Source organism: Cucurbita moschata, unplaced genomic scaffold (genome assembly GCF_002738365.1).
Source record: "Cucurbita moschata cultivar Rifu unplaced genomic scaffold, Cmos_1.0 Cmo_Scf00053, whole genome shotgun sequence".
NCBI classification, from domain to species: domain Eukaryota; kingdom Viridiplantae; phylum Streptophyta; class Magnoliopsida; order Cucurbitales; family Cucurbitaceae; genus Cucurbita; species Cucurbita moschata.
In genome coordinates, this window is record NW_019268569.1 from 869,164 (window position 1) to 891,416 (window position 22,253).

The window sequence follows — 22,253 nt, forward strand, 5'->3', positions numbered from 1 at the left end:
GGGGGGGGGGGGGGGGGGGGGGGGGGGGGGGGGGGGGGGGGGGGGGGGGGGGGGGGGGGGGGGGGGGGGGGGGGGGGGGGGGGGGGGGGGGGGGGGGGGGGGTGGATATGTAAAGAGAGAGATGAGTTGGGATGATGAAAATGGTGGGTCTACGGAATTATTTATCCGAGGAAGGAGAAGAGACGTGTTTTAGAGAATTTTTCTAGGAAGCATATGATCAAGAACAAAGCATGTTGGAGGGACCCACGTTGATGTGTGGCAGTAGTCTTCACGAAGAAAATGAATTGTTCATTTACGTAGTAGAAACATTACATCTTTATTTGATTTTATTAAGCATTATATTGTCAACCTAAAATATGAGAAAAATTTATATGAATCATTCATTATAAACTTTAAGGAAGATGGGAAGAAATTATTGTCAAAATTATCAAAAGATGTTTCAAAGCATGCCAATGAAGAATCAAGTTTGATTGTTATAAAGTTTGGGTGGATTGTTTCATGCATTTTAAACATTTTATTTACTCTAGGTTATATTTATATAGTAGTTAATTATGACCGCAACATATAAATGTTACATTTATAACGCCATGTATTTATAGGAAACTTGAAAAATGTAAAAATGTAGTAAAAGAAACCTTTGTATTTTTAGCTAAATAATATTCCATAACAAATTTCATTTTTTTTATTCCTAGTTTATTCTATATTTAATGATTTAGTTAATATTAGAAATAATAAATAATTAAGATAAATTACATCAACTAACAAAATTAAATTAAAATTTGTATTAGAAAAATATTAATCAATTTTATTTGTATATATTATTTAATAAAACATTTTATTTTAAGAAATTAAATAATAAATAATTACTAATTATATTTAAACCCAATTTCAATTTTGTAAAAGAAAAAGTTGCATGTAATAAAAAAATAAATTAGCATGATTTTGTTAGTAGAAGAATTAAAAATGATGTGAATAAAAGAAAGAGAAAAATATAATAAATATATATATATATATATATATATATAATGTCTTAATATGGATGAGAGATAATGATAAGGATTTAAACAGATTATGTATTTAATTAATCTCCATTTAAACCATCAATGGAGTCGACGGGTTAAATGGAAAACTGAAATTCGAAATTCGAAGCTCTACGTCAATGGAGGCGACGGGTGCCGACATATCCAGGCGTCAAAATGTCGAGATTTTCAATCTCTTCGTGAGGCTGTTAGATGGGAAAACCCTAGCTTTGAAATTGAATTCCCCTTCTGTATACGGGCATGCCCTCAAGCACAGTCTCTACGAGAGCACTGGAATTCCCCCAAATCACCAGCGTCTTGTCACCGGAGTCCGTCCGATCGAGGATGATTCGGTTGTATCATGTTCCGGTGAGCCTTCGGGAAAATTTCCGACTATTCATCTTCTGCTTCGACTCGTGGGAGGCAAGGGAGGGTTCGGATCGTTGCTGCGTGGGGCGGCGACGAAAGCAGGGCAGAAGAAGACGAATAATTTCGATGCGTGTAGGGACATGAGGGGAAGAAGGTTGAGGCATGTGAATGCGGAGAAGCGATTGGAGGAGTGGAAGGCGGAGGAGGAGGAGAGGAGGTTGGAGACGGTGGCTGAGGAGTTTCTGAAGAAGAAAGGGAAGGTCGGGAAGAAGGGGGTGGGTGATTCCGCGGCGCAAAAGTACGTAGAGAAGTATCGGGAGGAATCTGCTCGTTGTGTGGCTGAGGTCGTGGAATCCGTGAGAGATGCGGTGATGAAGGGCAAAAGGAAGGGTGGTTTGATGGCCAATGGTGGGGATGCCAAAAAGCTGAAGATCTGGTTAGTTTCTTAACCTTTTCCTCTTCTTTGATGTGTTAAATTATGTGTTTATTAGCATTACAAATGAGCTGTTTCACCTTCAAAAGTAATGTTTCTGATCAAATGATCTGTGTTGGAGTGCCTTCTTCAGATGATCAATCCGTGAGACCATTCCATAGATACTAGAAACCTTATTATATTAGAAAGATAGTTTTGTATGTTGATGAACCCATAGGAGAATGAATTTTACAGCTTTAAGATGTGGAAGTATTTTGATGTTAAGTTTGTTTTTATGAAGTTGATGAGTTTTTCTGTTTAATCATTAGTGAGATCTTTCAACAATCAGCATTAAAAGAATATTCAAACCTCAAACACAGCTACAAATAAAAGAAAGTGGTCATTATTAGAAGGTAGCCTATCAATTAAGAAGTGAAAGATGGATATACCCAACAAAGAACATTTTCACCATTAAGCCACCAAGGGAAAATCTGGCTGGAAACTCCACTAGGAACTCTAAAGAAGATGGAATCAAATTCTCATATGGACCCTTGAAACTTACCCGAATAAACGGCCTCCATTGAGTAACCACCCAATTGTGTGATCTTTAAAACGTTTCCCTAGAAAAATTTTGTTCGGGGATCCCAGTCGTTTAACATTGAGAGCATGTAAACGTTTATTGAATCTACATGTAACGGCCCAAGCCCACCGCTAGTAGATATTGTCCTCTTTGGGTTTTCCCTCCCTAGCTTTCCCTTAAGGTTTTTAAAACCCTTATGCTAGGGAGAGGTTTCTACACCCTTACGAAGATTGTTTTGTTCTCCTCCTTAACCGACGTGGGATCTCACAGTTAACTCATCACCACTTTCTTCTATTAGCCATCTATTGAAGAATTATTTAGAACCTGGAGATTGAAATGTATTTATTCCCTATATATTAACTGTGCATTCTTTTTAGCTTTGTGCAAATAATTATTTGTTTGCTAGGATGGGGAAGAGGAAAATGGGTGAAAGTGACAGTGATGATTCGGACGAGGATGACACTGAAAATGAAGGGGAAAGCGAGAAATCTGTCATCTTGAACGTTGGTTGTCAATCCGATTTAAATAAGGACACTGAAGGGAGCTCAGACTCTGTTAACTTCGGTAAACGTGGGGTTTGTTCTGGTGGATCCTCATGTGAAAGTGGTTCTGAGGAAGAAAAGGACTTGGCAATGCAGGAAACCCTGGAATTAGTTGGAAGCTCTACTGAGAAAGCTTTTCATGAACAGGTTGATGTGGTTGAAATGAATTATCAGAATACTCGGGGCGCAATCGTATCTTGTTCAGAGGCTGTTGCTGTTTCTGCCCATCAAGAAGACGAGGTTGTTAAACAGGATGCTCACGAGGTTGAAATCGCCAACTCGGAAAATGTAGCTGCTATTCCTCAACATATTTCACATCCAAATGGTCAAATTATTGAAGATTTGTCCACGCTTCCTGAACCAAATGGCTCTCCAGTGTCTAAGTTGAGCGACCATGAGGAAACAAATGCAACTACAAGCAGTTCAGAAACACCTCTGAATTTTGGTGACTTTAATTCTGCTTCTGAAATGGAGGTACGCTCAAGAAGTCTTATGATTATCTTTCTTAATTCACAATGACTTTAATATCAAAGTTCTTTCTCATTTATTCTTCTTCTAGGAGGTTGCATCGTTTTATTTCTGAACTTCTGCTCGTTGTTTGTTGCTAATATAATCTTGTGTATGACACGACACTACCGTCACACATGGGTAAATTCAGAAAATCTCATGAGAGGCCAAAATTTTATGTTCTAACCAAGTATTCCTTAACCAGTCGAAGAAAGTTCGATTAACAGCCCAAGCCCACTACTAGCAGATATTGTTCTCTTTGGGTTTTCCCGCAAGATTTTTAAAACGCGTCTACTAGGGAGAGGTTTTCACACTCTTGTAAAGCGTGTAAAGCATCATTGTTTGTTCATGTCAAAACATGAACAGAAAGTGATGGAAACTCTAATTAGTTTAAGCCTGCTCTCATATTATTGCCCTTTATTATAACCCAGGTTGTTGGTTTGGAAAGGCTGAAGGCAGAACTGCAAGCACGTGGCTTAAAGTGTGGAGGTACTTTGCAAGAGAGGGCAGCCAGGCTTTTCTTGCTCAAATCTACCCCTCTGGACAAGCTTCCAAAGAAGCTCCTCGCCAGAAAGTGACAACTTTTTACTATTCTCAACGCGCTTCTCTCCATTAAGATGTTACGATATTAGGGTGACATCTTAATGCATTTTCTTTTCAATCCTTTTACCAGTACAGAAAACATTCCATACAATTCTGATAGTTATAATAAGCTAAAATGGCCATTTTTGTTTTTTGTATTGGAGTTATAAATGGGAAATTGTAAATATTTGTATAAAACTTTTATTTATGCTAAAGATCAAATTGTAAATATTAACGGCATGCTTTTTTTCTTTTAATGAAATTTCAACATCAATTTAAGTTAATAATAATAATAATAAAAACGTAATCAAATTATGCTTTAAAGATAATTTATTATTATATACGAACAGTAAACTTAACAAATCATGCAAGAAAAAGAATTTTTTTTTTTTAAGCTTCTCACAAAGTTTTCAACATACAAAAACTTCTATTTTAAAAAGTAGAGAACTGTTTTTAAACATAACTTGTTAACGAAAGGTTACACTTCCTCTGGAAAAGTATTTATAGAAATTGGTGATTTGTTTTGTTGGGGAATTACACATCTTTGGCGCAAAGTATAGTGAGTAGAGAAAGGTTGGGGTTGGACCTCCAGGGGGTACAAGAAGGAATAATAAAAGAAGGGCATTTGAAGAAGGAACTAAAGTAGCTGCTGAGAGATTCTGATAGAAACCACCTCTCCGTTCGCTCCGGCTTTCATGGCCTGGTATTTCACGTGAACTCCTGCATGCGTCGTTACAAAATCACACCTCAATCTCAATCAAACACTAGACTACGCCAATGTTACCAACTAAGGGAGGCATTGACAAGTTAGTTGTGCACAATTTTTTTTCATATCGATTAAAAGTACTTTTCTCTTTCGATTGAAGCTCACCATTTCGAGGTGATCTACGTGTTTTTTCAAAAAAGTAAAAAGGATTTAAGTGGTTCGTGAGAAAGTATTTGTAGAGTGCTTTTAACCAAGATGATTGTTAAAAAAAAATACTTGTAAAGGTTTTTCTATCGAGTCGACTAAAGACTGAAAATTCTAGAAAATTCTTTTTAAACAATGAAAAGTACTTTTCACCGATTTGAATATCATATAAAACTGGAGGCGATTTACCTTCATTGTCTTGTAAATAGGTATTTACGGCAACTGCGTTGAGAGTAATCATTGCCTTTGGCTGCCAATCGGTTCGACTGCCTGTCCATGACTTTAGATCCAATATTCCTGTCAATTCATTTGGGACAAATTTCACCATAAATTTTCATAATTGAATCTCCTGAAGTAACTCAATATTTTCTGGACGTAGAAGTTAGTAATATAACAACATTCAACGTCTACAAACTTAACGGATGTTGCAATAATTTGAACTCAGATCTTGTGTTGTATTTGCAACATGTTAAATCATTAGGCTTAGCTAAATATAGAAATTTAGTATCTTCTAAGCAAATGCTGAAACAAGTTGCACTATACGATTATAATTTTTAGATAAAGAAAGAAAAAGAGCATCCTTCCATGGCATATAATTTGCAGCTGAAAGTGCGCAGTGCGCAGTACTTTCTTCAAAAAGGATAAATAATTCAAGAATTTCACGTGTAATCTAGTATATTAAAATTACTTTTCCTGGACAGATCTTAAATAATTAAACTTAGAGTAGGAAAGATGTTACAGGAATCATTTTCAGAAGCACCTAGCAATAATAATAAGACAGTAATATTTCAGTATAGAAAGACTGCTATACCTGAGGTTGAAGAGTCTTTCAGATGCTTTACATCAAAAATGGCCCCTGAAGCTGACTCTGTAGGCTTCCTGATATCATGAGAACCTAAAATCTGATATTCCCAACTACCATCTTGGTAACCTTCGTTCAGGAACAGCTCTATGTGCCTGGCATCCAACGTTTGCATTGTTCCTACATAATAGTAGTAGCAAGATCAGCAAAAGCCAATAAATCGTAGATAACTTTCTGAAGCTATACATCCACTGCCTACAATTTTGAAATACAAATTCTATTTTCAGGTTGGGTTCTGGACGATGCGTGTAGAATGAATTTGTGTTTGGATGTGTTAAAACGCTTACTAAAAAAACTGAACGAAGGTTGATTAGCAGCTGATTAGAGTATGTGCTCTCAGTATCTTCCACTTTCCTAAGGTATTGGAAACAAGATTAAACTAATTTTCAATGAAATTCGGAAGAAAATAAGCCTATGAATTCCCCAATATTTTTAAACACAGTATGGCATACCAATTACCAAAATGATACAACTGCAGGCTAAGATCTTGCAACAATCGAAATAAAAGGAGGTTCCTACATTTTAGTGGGATACAGAATGTTTACTAGGGATACCTACCATCACATGTATTCAGGTCGCAAACTGGACAACGAACAAGTTGTAGATCTGTCACATTAGTCCATTTAGAATATAATTCACTTAAGAAAAGGTTAATAGAGTATCAAGTTATGACAACCATCGAAAGAAAATGATAAAAACATTTAGTAAGCTTGATACCGGCTATCCAGATCCCAGTTTTAACATTGTGCAAGACACAACAACCGGACTCCAATGTATTATCCATTGAATCCTGTTTTGGGATTTTCACTTGAGAGCCCAGCCTTTCTGATAGGAGTACTACGGAAGAATCCATGAAAAAAGCCCCAATCCGCATCCAATCTGATTTCATTCAAAATAAATAAATAAATAATAAACAATGTGGTAAAGAAGCAAACTACAGTTCAATTAGTATATTGGAATCAGGATCACTAAATGTCTATTTTATACATGATGGAAAGTAGCAGTACAGTTGCTTTGGGAGTTTATTCCTTGGAATCTCGAGATAGTAGGTTTATACTACCTCCACCCTCTATAATGACTTATAGTTATGGTTGAATAAAGCTTGAATATCTAGCTATTATGTGAGATGTGATGATAAGATTAGACAACCCGTGGCTAAGCAGGTCCTTGACATATAGTTTTAGTTTTAAGTACAATCCGCGCCTAATTATTTACAGGAGTCGAGTGGAATCACAATCACTCACCGAGATGTTTCTCCTGCTGCCGGAAAATGTAAGAGTGACTTCCATCTGGAACAGAGATCAATGAATAGTTAAGCAAACGCAATACGTATTGACCAGAGCAGGAATACAGAACTCACAGAACTCGAATCCGATCCTTACCGAAGGCAGAAACGTAGAGCTTGATCCATTTGAAGGCCGTGTGTTGGGGAGCAGGGACCTGAAGATCACGCAGGCAAACATACTTCCATATGCTGTCTTCCATGACTAAACGGTAAAACCACCGGCTAGTCGCTGCAAGCATCATCAAAGATCTTCCATCCAGAAACTTCGCCACCTCTGTCCACACGTCCGCGTCATACCTTTCATGTTCATTCGCGGAAATTGTCATACGGAAGGTTAAATTACATATTAATCCTTAGCTCTGTTCCCGATGAAATATTCAAACTGATAGAAACAATTTCTAATTCACGTGATTCATCAATCTTATTCCCGATCTACCAAACTTAAGCCAGACTAATGGTAAATAACAAATGAACTTTCGATTACTTAAAACTGAAATAATAACTGGTGTAAAATTGAATATGTAAAAAGATAGAACAATCACGTTTGAAATCTTATAAGTAGAACCAAGAACCAATACCTAGAAAAGTAAAAGATGAAGTTAAGAAGAAAACTAGGAGACTCGGAATACTTTATGTGATAAAAAAGTATGTTAGTGTTGAACAAGCTTTAGATAGAGCTCCAGAAAGTGTTTAGATAAAAAAGTAAAAAATGTAAGTCCTGTATCTGCTTCGATCCTTGTGACAAATAATCACTTCAAACTATACTGAAGATTTGGCACCCTACTTATATTACGAACTGTACTTGCGATTAACTTTATAGAGCTCCAGAAAGTGTTCATCAACGCGTAGTGGTTTCCAACAAAGATTGTCACATTCAGTCTGAAAATTCGAAAATCACAAGAATAAACGTTTATGCTGCGTAGTTTTAACTCTGCAGACGTTCACTTTGAGCTTCGGAATCTTACAGAAACAACTCGAATTGTTTATTTCTTACTACTTCCAAGTCCTTGGCAGTACTAAACTAATGCAACTTTACAATCTAGCTCAAAGAGTCTAAAAGTCGGGAAATAACTTCACATTTCAATTTCTGAACTAAGATATTCAAATCACTTCTAGAAAATAAAATTTGAATTTCTTCACTATCACGATGCTAAAAAACACATAGGCATTCACCTCCACAGGCAGACACATTTCTACGCGCGAAACTCGTATCAGAACTGAAATTACCTACGAACAGCGTCTATCAGGATGGAGACAGAAAGAGGAAGAGAACGAACCAGCAGGCAGACGAAGATGCAGAGGATGAAGCAGAAGAATGAGCAGTAAGAAAAGTGGAACGAGGAGAGCTGCAAGAATGAATCGGCTTAATATCTCTTCGCATTCGCTTTACCATTCCTTCCGGCTCTACAGCAACAACTGGATTTGGCGATGATGATATTTTCTCACGCTCCATGGCAATGGATTGAGATCTCGTAACCACTCGATCTCGCGCAGAGGCAATGCTCAGTTTCTTCCCCATGGACGTTGTATAGTTGCAGAGCCTATTTCGTTTCCGTTGCTTTGAGATTCAAACAGGCTCTTCTCTCTCTCAAACTTGGGTATTTATATGCGCGGGAAACGAAATTTCTCTTTTAAAAAATTAAAATTTAAAATTTTAATTATATTGATATTAATATTATTACAGTTTTAAATGTAAGTGCAAAAGGGTAAATGTGCCAAACTACCCCTCATATTAATGATCACCTTTCCACTTTTATATATAAATATAATATTTATATTTATATATCTAACATAAATTAATATAAATATATATGCGTTAGTTTTGTGCCATATATAAAAATATAATAAATAAATAAATAATTATATATTATTTATTTATTTATTAAGGTATTAAAACACTATATTATATCATAATTTTCTATAAAAAAAAATATAAAACAGAAATTTATAAGAAATTTAGAAGATTAAAAACTCTACCTTTGTAGTAACCCTATCTTGTCAGACTCTTCGAAGTATATGCCGAAGTTATTCAACATTCCACAAGATCTTCTTTACTATGACTCGAACACAAGATTTGTGAGAGCTCTTAAAAGAAAATCTCAAAGGGATTGGAGAAGAATAATTTCGAGAATTGAAAATTCTCTAGAGATGTAATTTCATTCTCTACAAAAAGTGGGAGTGATTGATATGTTTTGGCTCAACCTAGTGATCCTATTTACGGAACTCTTGGCAAATATTTGCTAAATAATATATTTACATATTTAATATATTAAGATATAATACCTCATAAGATATCATAATAAATATTTAATTAATTTGAATCTCATTCAAATTTTAAATATATTTTTATTTAATGTATCGAAATATATTAATTGATTTAATATTTAATAATATCAAAATACAATAAATATATATTTCCTTTTTAATATATTAATTTGAACACTTCAAATTAATATATTTTCTACATTTATATTTAACCTATCTAATATATTAAATATTAATTTGACCCTTCAAATTAAATATATTTTATTTATTTATTTAATATATCTAAATATTAAATATTAATTTTACCTTTCAAATTAAATTTATTTTCTCTTTTATTTTTAATATATCTAATATATTAAATATCAATTTGAACCCTTCAAATTTTTTTTCAAATAAATTGGGCTATTATTATGAAGAGAGAGCAAGAGAACCTTGTGGACCTACGTATAAATTCCAATGATACAAAATTAATTAATTAAATTATTTAATTAATCCATTTTCATTTATTAACTATAGATCACTCCACTATAGACTTAGAGTTGCACTCTTATGCACTGTAGAACAAGTTATGTCCATTGATATAATCATTACAAACAAGTCGATCTTTCATGAGTTGTTCATAATTATAGCTGAGTTAAAAGTCCGTTTTACCCCTGTAATTACATCTTTCACCTTAAGTACCACTTATTCTCTAATGAACAATTTGTTTATGATCCAATCATAAACCAAGTCCCTCTTGAGCCCGTGAGAGGGTGGGGCCCATTGTTCAAGTCTCGAAATAAGTACTTAATAGAACGACTCATCTACCTTCCTTATGGAAAGGAGTAAATATGATCTCATGATATTATGTTTCAACTACCTATTTCGTCAAAATCCCCAAAATAGTAGGCATATTGAATTTGCTAAAAAGGACAAAGTCCTCCTAGGCAGTAGTACATAACTCACCCATGATTAAGATCGAGTCGCATATGATCATCATGTGAAATATTAATCTTGTGTAGAATGCTTCTTCTTCACCCTTCGATACCTTCCCATTTGCTTAGTCATGGCTTTTTGGCTAGCTAGCAATTTTTCAAACTCTATAAATGATGGTTGAGCAGACTATCCTTGTATAGCAATAACGAAACTTTTATATTTTGGTCGCAATTCATGGATGTGATCCTCTTCATTTGAGCTTCTCCAATGAAGAGACTCTGGATCTAGTTTAGTAATTTTTCGGTAGATTGACTTGACCCTGTGGAATTACTAGCAATCGTCATGTCACAATGTGAGATAACAGCTCATTCTACCGACATTGTAGCCTCATATTGTTCTTCTTTAAGAAAAGTGTCATGAATGTGTCTCGTGTCCCATGCTTCTTTCGATGATGGTAGTTTTCAAGCAAACATTGTTTTGCTTGTTTTGATTCTCCATTTGTGCAGGGCGCTATAATAATTCTCCTCGGGTGGCAGCCTAATTTCACAAAAGATCTCCTAACAGTCTTGTCCCTGTAGATAGGACATCAACTAAGTTGACCATATGTTGTAGTTATTGTTAGTTTCTAGATTCTTTCGACAACTTGGAAATCAACTATCGTATTGGTAGTACCCTAGTAATACCAAACGATCTTTTTTTCGGCACAAAACCTGTAGAGTCACAAACTACTCAAGACACAAAAAAACTCACTCAATATTAATCTCACTACTCAAAACACAAAAAAACTCACTCAATATTAATCTCAAAGATCCGTGTCTAATGTGGAAGATGATGTAGAACAATCTTGCTCATTATAACACATCCTTTTTATAGTAAACACCCACACTTTTATTAAGACTAGCCAAGGAGATAGACAAACATGGTGATTTTCTAGATTTACTTTTAGAATATCTAAATATTTATTTTCGATATATCTCTGTGGCTATTCCTATTCCTAAAAGTTGAAATAAAAAAATGAATTTTCAAATTATAAAGTTGATGGTGATTCGAAGTGTCACTCTCAAAGAAAGACAAAAGTAGGATAGAGACCAATTTAGAGAAAAATAATTTTCTAAAAAAAAAGCCTCGGAAGACTAAGCATAGCATCCACAAAGAGCCGCACATTGATTTACAATTTTATTCCAACTACGCTACAGATTGCTATACAAATGGTGGGGGTAGAAAGGGGGAAATGAATATTGTACTAAAACACCTGCCTTTAAATTTCTTTCTTTTGAAGAGGGAAAAAAAATGTAGCTGCTCTCCAGTACAGGTTGCACTGGAGATGTAGCAAAAGAATTAGTCTTGAGATGAGTCGAGTTGAGAGTTAATTCATAAATTTCCTGCAATTGGGAGCTTTACAGTGGCACGGGACTTTGAGTTCATCGGGTTCGTCGGGATCGAACAAGTAATCGTACCTGTTTGGTTTTTAGAGTGTTGAGTAAGCAAAAATTGAATTGAAGTTTGAAGTTGAAGAAGAATGTGGTTGTTCTTACGTGAGTTCTTCTCCAGCAGCTACATTGGTCTTGGCTATCAGAACTATTCGGCTTTCATTGCCACCAACACTCATGATCCTTGCATAGCAGTTTGGCATGCACTGCAACACACACACACACACACACATACACACATCCCCTTTTCAGTCTCTTCCCACGCCAACAACCAAACAAACAATTACAAGAACTAATCCTGACTGCATTTGCATACCGAATGATTGATCAAGCGTGCTATATTCCCTTTTTCTGTGGCATCAATTACAGCTTCATCGCTGATCTTGAAGAGCTGCAATAATAATGTAACCAGTTCAAGTAATTCCTCTAAAATACTTTAAATGCTTTTTCAAGTGTTCTAAAATTTTTCAAAACTTTTCAAGTGGTCCGTCCAAGTTCCTCCAAATTAGATTTCACCAATGGTAACACTTCATGCATAAATAGAAATGATTTATGAACTCACATAGCAATCTTTTCCTTCTAATTGGTACCGAGCCTCTCTCAAATCAGCTACACTGGGCCGCACCTGCTCACCACGGTATTCAACAACCTAAACATAGATTTGGACACCTTATACGTTAGATACCTAAAGCTTATGCATAAGTTAAAAGCATAAAGGAACGCTGAAGAAGAAAACAAGAAGTACAACATTTTATATTGCCAATGTAATCTTCAAAAAAGTCATTGAAACAGTTTGCACCAACTTTCTAATTACAGATACGTACACAAGAAATTAGCAACATCCTTACCATTTCTCCCTCTTGCACATTCCTACGAGCAAAGATGCCCCATCCATGAATTCCAGATTTACCTATACAGACCCGATCCCTCTCAGTTCTCTGAAGTCATTAAGGGAAATTAATCAAATAGCAACAAGATTTCAGTAAATATATGAAATATACAAAAAAGAAGTGATATTGCAAGAGGAGGTAGCATTTACCTGTAAATATTGAAGTCGTTCCTTGAATGAGGAAAAGGCCTTGGGGTCTGCTCGTTCCTTGTAAGAGAAAGCAAATGTATTTATTTAACTGCTTGAAAAGGACCTAATACTGTGAAGTTAAACTATCTAGGACAAGAATATCACTTTGTGTGTACTCAGGCTAATGATCTCATCCAATGGGTGATGGCTCGGCCCCATAAGTCGATGGAATATTGGTTGCGCTTCAACCATCTAGAAAAATACAGATAATAACGGTAAGGCAAAGAAATCACAAGTTAGTAGTCACATAATAGTTTCGGAAATGGTCAGTGGACAACCTTATCGGTTGATCGAACATAAACACGACATCTTGCTGCAGAATATGGTTCAAAATCAATAGTTTCAGAGCCTGAAGACCTTGACAGTTCTTCTATCTTTGATGTAACAGGCCTTGATCCCCTGTAACATCCCTTCTGCTTTTGAAGCAAGTTTCTGCCAGAAAAACCCCCAGAAGGACTACGCACCACTAAAACAGCATCAGGGTTTGGTGTTCTGCATGACAAAAGAAGGATTTGGAGTCTCAGGATCCATATTGAATCAAACAGGAGGGAGAAGAGAGAGAGAGAGAGTATAATAAAATGCAATAAAGTAAAGACCTGACCTATGAAAAGCGCAATATATGAGTTTTCTAGTCACTTGTCTCCCTTTCTCCTCTGAGCACTGCAACTGAAAGTGAATATACAACGAGTTAAGAAATTGTCAGCCAGTTGCACCTTCAAAAAAGAAACAAGAAAAGCTTCCCAGCCCAGAAACAGAAATCAAATCTATTTCTAAAAGCGAAGATGCATTAACATTAGAGAAGGTGAAAAATAATAATACCGTGTTAACTTAAAGAAGTATTATGTAGAGCAATGATCACATAATATCAACCATAAACAATTACCTCCATGGAGTATCCTGCTCTCGAAGCACACATTGTATGAAAATAAGTAGCACATTTGCAGCATTGCGCGCAGGAACCATGACTTTGCTTGCAAATTACACATCTCTGTTATCCATAAAAAGGAAGATCAACATTATAAATCCCATTGGAAATAAAAAAAATAAAGGGCTAAATATATTATTTTGTCATTTATGTATATGCCACTTCTCAATTTTATCTCTAAACTTTTAAAAGTTCCAATTTTATGCTTTATTTGTAACGTCTTGTAAATAATTATATGAAAATTTTTAAAAAGCTATATCTAATGAGGCTAGCTATTAGCATAATATTAATTTAGCTCCATTTTAAAATGGTAAAATTACCTTAAGAAAAGAATTCAATGGAATTCTAAAGATGCCAACAGCAGGCTCCATTTTCTCATGATTCAAGAAAACAACTTCAGGGCGAAACCAAGCACATGTGACATGAACCCAGAGTCCCTCAGCGTCAGTAGGCTTTAAAGCACCTCCTGAAGCAGCATACAATAATTAAATTTGTGTCCCATAATCATATTGCAAGACAGCAGAGGAAAAAATAGGCACAAGGCATACACGTGTAAAAAGTCTATAAAAGAAAATAAGCACAAGAACAGATTGAACGGGAAGGATATGTTTTTTTATTATGAAGACAAACCTGTCTGCATGAGAGGGAACACGGTGGGTGGGGGGAACTCTAGTTAAAAGGAAAAAAGAAAAAATCAAAGAAACTAGAACGTGAGACTCTGGTGGCGTAACTAACGAAAACAGGATGATTTTAGTTTCAGGTTAATATTGCAAGGAAACAGAGTTCTCTGATAGGGTTTGCACCCCAAGTAGGCCGCTGGGATAGCTCAAATTCCTCGCTTGTCCCTAGTTTCTTTTCTATTTACCTAGTTATTATCTTGATATTAGAACAACCAAACCTAGTATTGTAAAATTCTACAAATCCCGCTATCTTTTCTTGAGCAATTTTATCTATGCTGACCCATGTCACAACCTCACGGAGAGAAAGTAGATTGTGACCCCATACACAAGACAGACAAGGGGCGGCCCTCAAGTAGCACCCATCCAGCCACGTGAGGGCCAAGATTGAGAAGTGCCATGATGCAACCGAGGAGGACAGTGTGCCATCCAACACACCAAGAGTGTGCATTCAAACTAAGCCAAGACATGCACAAAATTTAAGAGAACGAGATGACACGAGTGCCGAAGACAAACTCAAAAGTTGGGTAAGGCTTTGGGTCATAACCTCAGAAGTTGGGGTTTCGAAATGAGTTTCGACATGCGACTCTAGAGTTAAGTTCATCTATATGAAAGATGAAATCTCACCAAATTTAGTGTCGATCAAATACTGGACAAACTATATATGGGGTCGTACGGCCACTATCCAAAATGACAACTATATATGGGGTCGTATGACCGCTATCCAAAATGACATCTACTCGAGAAGGATTGGAAATGCCTCTAAATATACTATAGGAGAGCTATGGTGTCAACTCTCCACCATCCTTGGGCCCTATGGCCTAAGCGAGCTACCTTGTGGCACATACGCGTGTCACAATATGGACAAGCATTGCAGGACGAGTGTCTCGGGCATCTTCCTTTGATAAGGGTCTTTCAAGGATTGTACCAGAGGGCATGGGTAAGCGGATGTTCAAGATGTCCAGATGAGATGGTTGACACATGGGTGAGTCCCCAACTGAGGTGTCTGAGCAAGTCAAGATGGTCAAGCTGTCATGAGACATGGGATAGCATCACAATGCATGGGTCGTGTTGTTGGGAACCGTGATGACAATGAAATGCAATATTGCTTACGAGAGACCTTGGCCTAGAGTAGAGGCAAGGTTGAGTTGGATAACTTGGTCTAGTGTAGAGGTCGTCTAGAGTCGTAGACAATTGAATATGCACGCGCGGACGGCATGTATGGCCAAAGAAGCGTGGATTCCGCACAAGTTATGTTCGATTGGCGAAGGAAAACCTCGCCTAAGGTCTGACGAAGCCACAAAGCTAGGCGAAAATGTGAATGGGGCTTGAGTTTACGCTTAAGGCTTGTCGGAAGCAAGGTCTAAGGCCAAGATTGAGAAGTGCCATGATGCGACCGAGGACGGTGCAACATCCAACGCACCAAGAGTGCATTCAAGCTAAGCCGAGACAAAACAAAGCTCGAGAGAACGAGATGATATGAGTGTTGAAGACAAGCTCGAAGAGAGCCGAGTAGGGGCCCAGACCATAACCACAGAAGTCGAGGTTTTGATATGAGTTTCAGCATACAACTCTAGCGTTAAGTCCGTCTATAAGAAAGATGAAAGCTCACAAAATTTAATGTCAATCAAAAACTCAACGAACGATTACAGGATCATATGACTGCTCGCTAAAACGACGTCTACTCAAGAAATGATTGGAAATGTCTCAAAATGTACTATAGGGAGAGGTATGGTGTCAACTCTCCACCATCCCTGGGCCTTGTGGCTTAAGCAAGCTATCTTGTGGCACGTACGTGTGTCAAAGCGTGAGCAAGCGTTTTGAGCGTCTTCCTTTGAAAAGGGTCTTTCAAGGACAATACCGAACAGCACAGGTGTGCTGGTATTGCACCCCAACTCATATGTCAAAGGTTGGATTGTGCACCCGCTATCTGGAATGGATGTCGTAAATGGTTTAGCATAGACATAGGAGAGTCCAACGCCATATGAAAACCTAGATGGATGGATGTTCGGGAAGTCCTGATGAGATGGTTGAAATGAGTCAATTTCCAACGGATGTGTTCGAGCAAGCCAAGATGGCTGAGCTGTCCCGAGACAGGGGATGACATCACGATACATGGATCCTGTTGTTGAGAACCAAGATTACCAAGAGATGCGATGTTTAGGAGAGACCTTGGGCTAGAGTAGAGGCAAGGTTGAAGCCAGATGACTTGGCCTAGTGTAAAGGCAAGTCGGCTAGAGTCACAGATGATTGAACAAGCACGCACAGGGCAGTGTGTGTGGCCGAACAAACTTGAATTCCACACAAGTTGTGTTCGGTTGGTGAAGGCGAACCTCACCTAAGGTCCTAAGAAACTACAAAATTGGGCGACAAATGGGAATGAGCTTGAGTTCTCCCTCAAGACTTGTGAACATGTCAAGATCACGACGCCCCACGGTTAAAGAAGTACGACTATGACACTCGCATGTATGTTCATGACGGTGACATGCAAACACCCAAGCACCTTAAAAACACTTGGCATCTCTTTAAAATGATAGCACGCACGTATAATAAGCCTATTCCCACTCATCTCCCTCCTTCTCAACTTAGCAGCCTTCAACCTCTAATTTGAGAAATATTTCCTAAAAGAGGACTTCTAAGGTTAAGAGTCTTAAACTTATAGCCACCTTAATTGTGAAAGTTCAAATATAAAATTGATCATTTGCGAAAAATGCAGAAACATGGACGTCCCAGAAATGAAATGCAATATACGCACCCTTCACAGGACAAAGGCAACACTCTCTGTTGGCATCTGGTGTTTCACAAGCTCTGCATACCCATGATGTAAAATCGTTATAATCTTTTGCCCCATAGCATTCCTGGTGGACAGCAACTTGGCATCTATAAAAGAAAGGAGAATGATTACAGTTCAACTATTTGGGGCTCATAAATATACACGTACGAATGTGTTGAGCATTAACCGTTAGAAATCCCAGCAGTGAAATTACTAAATACGATTAATTCTAATCAGTACCACCCTTTATCCAAAAGCATAGCTTTGATGGAGAGTGGGCATACAAGATAACAGACCAATAGAAAATCCTTACTTTTCACATGTGGGATCAAACTTTACTTTCAATTCACGACACAAACAAATGGACAATAGAAAATCCTTACTTCTCACATGTGGGATCAAACTTTACTTTCAATTCACAACACAAACACATGGACAATTAATTTTGAAATGGTGATGAAAAAATATGCGATAGTATAAATCTAGAACCTGTGGTGGTAAATGGTACTACATATTTCATAATCTCAAGAATTTCAAACTGTGAAGTTCGTTTCCATTTTAAATATATATGCTAGTACAAAATTGTGCAGATCGTGTTAATACCTGTTACAGATGATAATTTTGTTTTCTTCCCAATCTTCAACCCATCTACAAATAGCACACCTCTCTGTCGTCCATTTTGCATAAACAGGCTCATAATTCTCTGTTACAGCAAAGATAAATTTAAAAACGTAAGGAAGAAAAGAAGAAAATTCTTCACAAGTCAAATATTTTGAGGAAATATATACCACTTAATAAGGTGCTTAGCTGCTGGTTATCCAATTTCGAAACCTTCAAGGAATCTTTGCCATTTGTGTTGAACTCTGCAATCTGAAATCTCATTGATGTCAATAAGAATAGCGTATGGCGCAAGTACAAGACAATGACTAAAATCTAAGAAATAAAACGGAAGGATTGAGGAGTTAATACGAACCCATTGTTCCAGAGGTAACATTGTAGCCTTCACTTTAACACTATATTTCCATTTCTTTGCTCTGCATCCAGTGTGCTTTTCCCATTCACTAAGTCTTTGTTTTCTTGGCCCACAAGAACCGCACTTACAGACAACCCTACAAGATATAGGAATTGAGGTCACAATTTCATCATCTTAAACAACTTGCCAAAACATTAAAATGATGTGCAACTCGAAATCTTTCATGGAAATGTCGTTTAATGTTACGTTCACACGACTTGGACTTACAAATGTAAATCAGGAATGTAAGCTCCTTCCATGCCATTGCACACCACTGTTATCTTATCTGGAATAGTAGACACCGCACCTTTGTCCGTGGAACTGGTTTAAGTAAAGTGTCAGATAACTCACAGCAAAGGTATAAAATTTAAGATCAGAAAATAGAAACTGATAACATGAAAGTTCCTACTACTTCCTAATGGCATCGGATTCATGAGAGATTCATAGCAGAAATAGTAAAGTGGAATTTCACACCCCTCTCTCTTATCCAAAGTATATTAATATGTCAACATATTTATAGGATAATGAAGTCATAATAACTAAGAAATAATAGAAAAGGAATTTGTAGTGCTCACTTGACTGTTGATTGACTATTTTCAACATGCGGTGGTTCTAGATTGAATTTGATCTTACAATCAGGGCAATAGTATTTGCTGTGCTCCAAATCCTTCAAACGCGACAAGATTAGCAATTACACATTCCTAAACTTGGGAAACAAATATGTGTCCGTATTTTTGAGGTGCAGAAGGCATACCTTAAATAGCTTGCCAGAAATTTTGTCGCACTCAGCATGCACCCACACATTACAACCATCACAGCATACCTAATTCGACAACAAACAGTCAAATACGATCAGATAAAGAACGAAGAAAGAAGAACGCAGTTAACAAACAGATTGGTATGAACTAATGACAAAATATTCTTACCCAATTTCCACCATCAGAATGGAGCCATACTTTCTTGCATATGCCACAATATTGCTTCGATTGTCTTAACTGTACATATGAGAATTATTAGATAAGAAACTATTTTTCTGTTTCATTATTTCCTCAAGATTAGCAAGGAACTAAAATATCTTGAAAATAAGCATCTCCAAACCTTATTGCAATGTTTGCACAAAAGTTGTGTGGCAGAATTCAGGCCCTTCGCTTTCTTGAGCGTCTTACAAAGCGATAACAAGCCACATCCGTCACAATGTCTAGAACTTTTGTTGGCTACTTTCTGTAAAATAAATTAACTATTAAGAGTGAACACAGTTTATAAAATCAGCCTGTAAGAATGTGCAAATTATGGATTAGCATACACTGAAGCAAACATAAAAGACAGTGTTAACAACAAAAACACGTCAAACAACAAAGGCTAAAACAAATGTAAACATTGAGTATAAAGATCCTTATGGCCACACCACAGCACTAAACTCCAGAAAGATTTCTCCCCAAATTCCTAACCATTTTTGGGGTAAATTAACCTTTTTTTTTTTTTTTTGGCTGAAAAGTATGAAACCAATTCTAAAGAATCTTGCCTTCTCGGAATAGTATTCCAGATCCTGGTTTGACGTCGAAGCATCAGGCAGCTCACTGACATCTGCTTCTCGAAGAGACATTAACGTACTGCCCACGCCGGCGTCCACAAAACCATCCTCTGCCAATATAGCCTCCTCCATGGCCAACTGAAAATCACTTGGCTTGCTCTTGTACAATTGTTTCTGCCCTTTGAATCTGATGAACAGGGAGATTTTCCGATCATGGTACATCATTTTTTAGAAAAATACAAACAATTGACTGAAATGGTTGGCTACACACCTCTCCAAGAACTCCACAAAGGGGTATATCATCCCTTGTTTCGCCCATGCGTAGTCCTGTGAATTATAAACATAGTAATAAAGAATTAACGAACGCGTCAACTGAAATTATTATAACCATATTCAAGGATCGACAAAATTACCCTCTGAGTTCCATTTTTTGAGTACCCAAAAAACATCACACAGATAGAGCCTGGGACGCAAGATTTTAGAACCGCTTCCGGAGCCTGCAACAAGGGATCGATAACTACCGCTGGCCAAGCAGGGTATCTTTTCCCACACTTCGCCCAAACTAAATCACCCAAAGCAAACTCCTCTGGCTTGTAAATATGCTTCCTCCTTTCAGAATTTGTATCTGTCTTCGCGCACGTATAAGTTAGCCTCGTGGGTTTCTGTTCTTCTTCCAATGGAAGCACAGTTTTTGAACTAAAATACCCTGAACCATTCAAATTAGAGAACCCCACAAAACCACCTTCTTTCTCCTCCGCCTCCTCACTTTTACCTGGTGAATCCCACTCTGAATTCTTCAACCTGTAATTATCCTTCCACCGCTGTTGTTTCGATAGTGCCAATCCCTTATTTCTTATCCTGGGTTCTGCTGAGACACCATCTTCATCTTCTTCAGTGCTGGAATCCGTAAAATCAACCTTCGATCCTTCATTCTTCCATACATGAAGCACCGAGTCACTGAACCTCGAAGGCAGCATCTGAATTCTTCCTCGCGATGACTTCAACAGTGGGGGTCGTAATTTCTTGATGCTGCGGTTCAATACTCGCTGGCCATTCAATTGATTTGAACTTCGCTCGAATTCATCTCCCCAGTAGAACCCATGGTTGTACCAAGAACCCGAACCAGTACTAAAATCCTCAACCTCGCGTTGGAGGCCACAAGAATAGTACCCATCCGTCCGCCGTTTCTTAGAATTCACAGAATACATATAATCAGCAGAATCGGGCTCCTCAAGCTTGCAACGTTTAAGATTCGGCGTCTGGAATTTCATAGTTCGCTTGATGATCATCTTGTTACGAATATTAAAACCCAAATTCCCAGAGAAAAACAATGCGAAGCCCTAATTATATGTTCTTCCTCCACGAAAAGGAAAGGTAGAGAGGGCAACGTCGAAGGATTTGTCCATCCACGATTGAACTCCGCCTCATGCCCACTCCACGCGACACATATACTGGAACATACAGAACCGAAAAATAGGAATAAACAAATTAGGAAAGAGAAAAGAGGCGGGCGATGTGCAAAAGATTGTATACATTTTTGGCTCCAAATCAAATTGAGGAAAGCGCGGGAGGGAGACGATTCGGAATTGCTTCACATTCAAGCGCCAATTCCAAACTCAAAACGAAATTTCTTCTTTTATTTTTAAAATTTATTATTATTTTTTTTAATCTTTTCTGGAGTTCGACAAGGAAAAGGGTGGAAGAATGCCACAACTTCATTGGGAGTGATTTTTGGGCTCACTTCCAAGTCTTATTTATATGGATAAACTCTGCAAATAAGCACGTAAACGAATTTCACGCAATATTTTTAACGGCTTTTGGCCCAAACAACACGAATAAGTTATTTGATGTTGTTAGTTGTGACATTGATAACAAGTTTTTCTTTATGATCCATACATGATAGAGATTATGTAGTAAACCATGACAAATTTGTTACCTAACATAATTGTTGTATTATCGATATGAACTTTCGACAATGGTGAGTTGTTGGTTGTACATACCACACGACTTTCTTTGTACTCTTTCTTGACTCGCAGTTTCCTCTGATCGCTAGTCATGTGGTTTGAACATTTAGAATTAATAATCAAGTCAATTTTAAAATTGGGAACCTCTCAGTAGATTATTATTGGTCCATTTTTATTTCACTGAAATAGGTGATATTTGTGGAGGGTATGTGGTAACATTGGGAAAAAAAATTGAACCCTCAAATGGATATTATGGAGGCTGGTAGTAGTTCATGGAAAATGGCCACTAAACCCAATGGCGATTGAACAATCTTGTGAGCTGTGAATGATCCCACCATGTATGAATACCATGGAGAAGCACAATCAACAGATCATCCAATTTCTCTCCCAATTTTGCAACCAAATACCCTATGGACAAAGCCATAGATTGGATTGCGCCAAAATTAAACTTCGATTGAAGCTAAAATGTTGCGAGGAAGTGAAGAAAAAAACGCTCATCGGACCCTAGACACATTTGAGCTTCCAATTCGGTAAGTTTTATCCGTGAACTTTTTTTATGAAATTTACTTCACGCAGTGTAAGAATTGAAAAAATTGCTGTTCCTTTAGTTTCGTA

The 22,253-nt window shown here is 37.2% G+C and overlaps 3 protein-coding genes across 4 annotated transcripts; 1 reads left to right on the top strand and 2 right to left on the bottom strand.

Moving 5' to 3' along the window:
- The first annotated feature begins 1,091 nt into the window (after window positions 1–1,091).
- Window positions 1,092–4,246, top strand: LOC111436363 (protein SDE2 homolog). The gene is made up of 3 exons (XM_023074128.1): window positions 1,092–1,824; window positions 2,787–3,396; window positions 3,861–4,246. The coding sequence occupies exons 1-3, from the start codon at window positions 1,160–1,162 to the stop codon at window positions 4,005–4,007; spliced, it is 1,422 nt and encodes a 473-aa protein (XP_022929896.1). The 5' UTR covers window positions 1,092–1,159; the 3' UTR covers window positions 4,008–4,246.
- Window positions 4,247–4,445: 199 nt separating this feature from the next.
- Window positions 4,446–7,394, bottom strand: LOC111436308 (probable F-box protein At3g61730). The gene is made up of 7 exons (XM_023074042.1): window positions 7,166–7,394; window positions 7,028–7,072; window positions 6,501–6,662; window positions 6,342–6,389; window positions 5,733–5,903; window positions 5,111–5,218; window positions 4,446–4,731 (listed from the first exon to the last, which is right to left on the bottom strand). The coding sequence occupies exons 1-7, from the start codon at window positions 7,392–7,394 to the stop codon at window positions 4,649–4,651; spliced, it is 846 nt and encodes a 281-aa protein (XP_022929810.1). The 3' UTR covers window positions 4,446–4,648.
- Window positions 7,395–11,388: 3,994 nt separating this feature from the next.
- On the bottom strand, window positions 11,389–21,317 carry LOC111436361 (histone-lysine N-methyltransferase ATX3-like). Of its 2 annotated transcripts, XM_023074126.1 has the most exons (23): window positions 20,088–21,314; window positions 19,946–20,001; window positions 19,666–19,861; window positions 19,242–19,364; window positions 19,070–19,138; window positions 18,898–18,966; window positions 18,719–18,810; window positions 18,372–18,464; window positions 18,105–18,240; window positions 17,920–18,001; window positions 17,735–17,834; window positions 17,114–17,238; window positions 14,002–14,147; window positions 13,640–13,744; window positions 13,358–13,422; window positions 13,035–13,248; window positions 12,862–12,948; window positions 12,718–12,774; window positions 12,527–12,616; window positions 12,241–12,327; window positions 11,995–12,069; window positions 11,784–11,884; window positions 11,389–11,705 (listed from the first exon to the last, which is right to left on the bottom strand). In XM_023074126.1, the coding sequence occupies exons 1-23, from the start codon at window positions 20,961–20,963 to the stop codon at window positions 11,615–11,617; spliced, it is 3,135 nt and encodes a 1,044-aa protein (XP_022929894.1). In that variant the 5' UTR covers window positions 20,964–21,314; the 3' UTR covers window positions 11,389–11,614. The 2 variants fall into 2 exon arrangements, 1 of the variants encoding a protein (XP_022929894.1); XR_002709222.1 differs by lacking the exon at window positions 11,389–11,705 and having other exon boundaries at window positions 11,822–11,884; window positions 12,527–12,588; window positions 20,088–21,317.
- Between the last annotated feature and the right edge of the window lie 936 nt (window positions 21,318–22,253).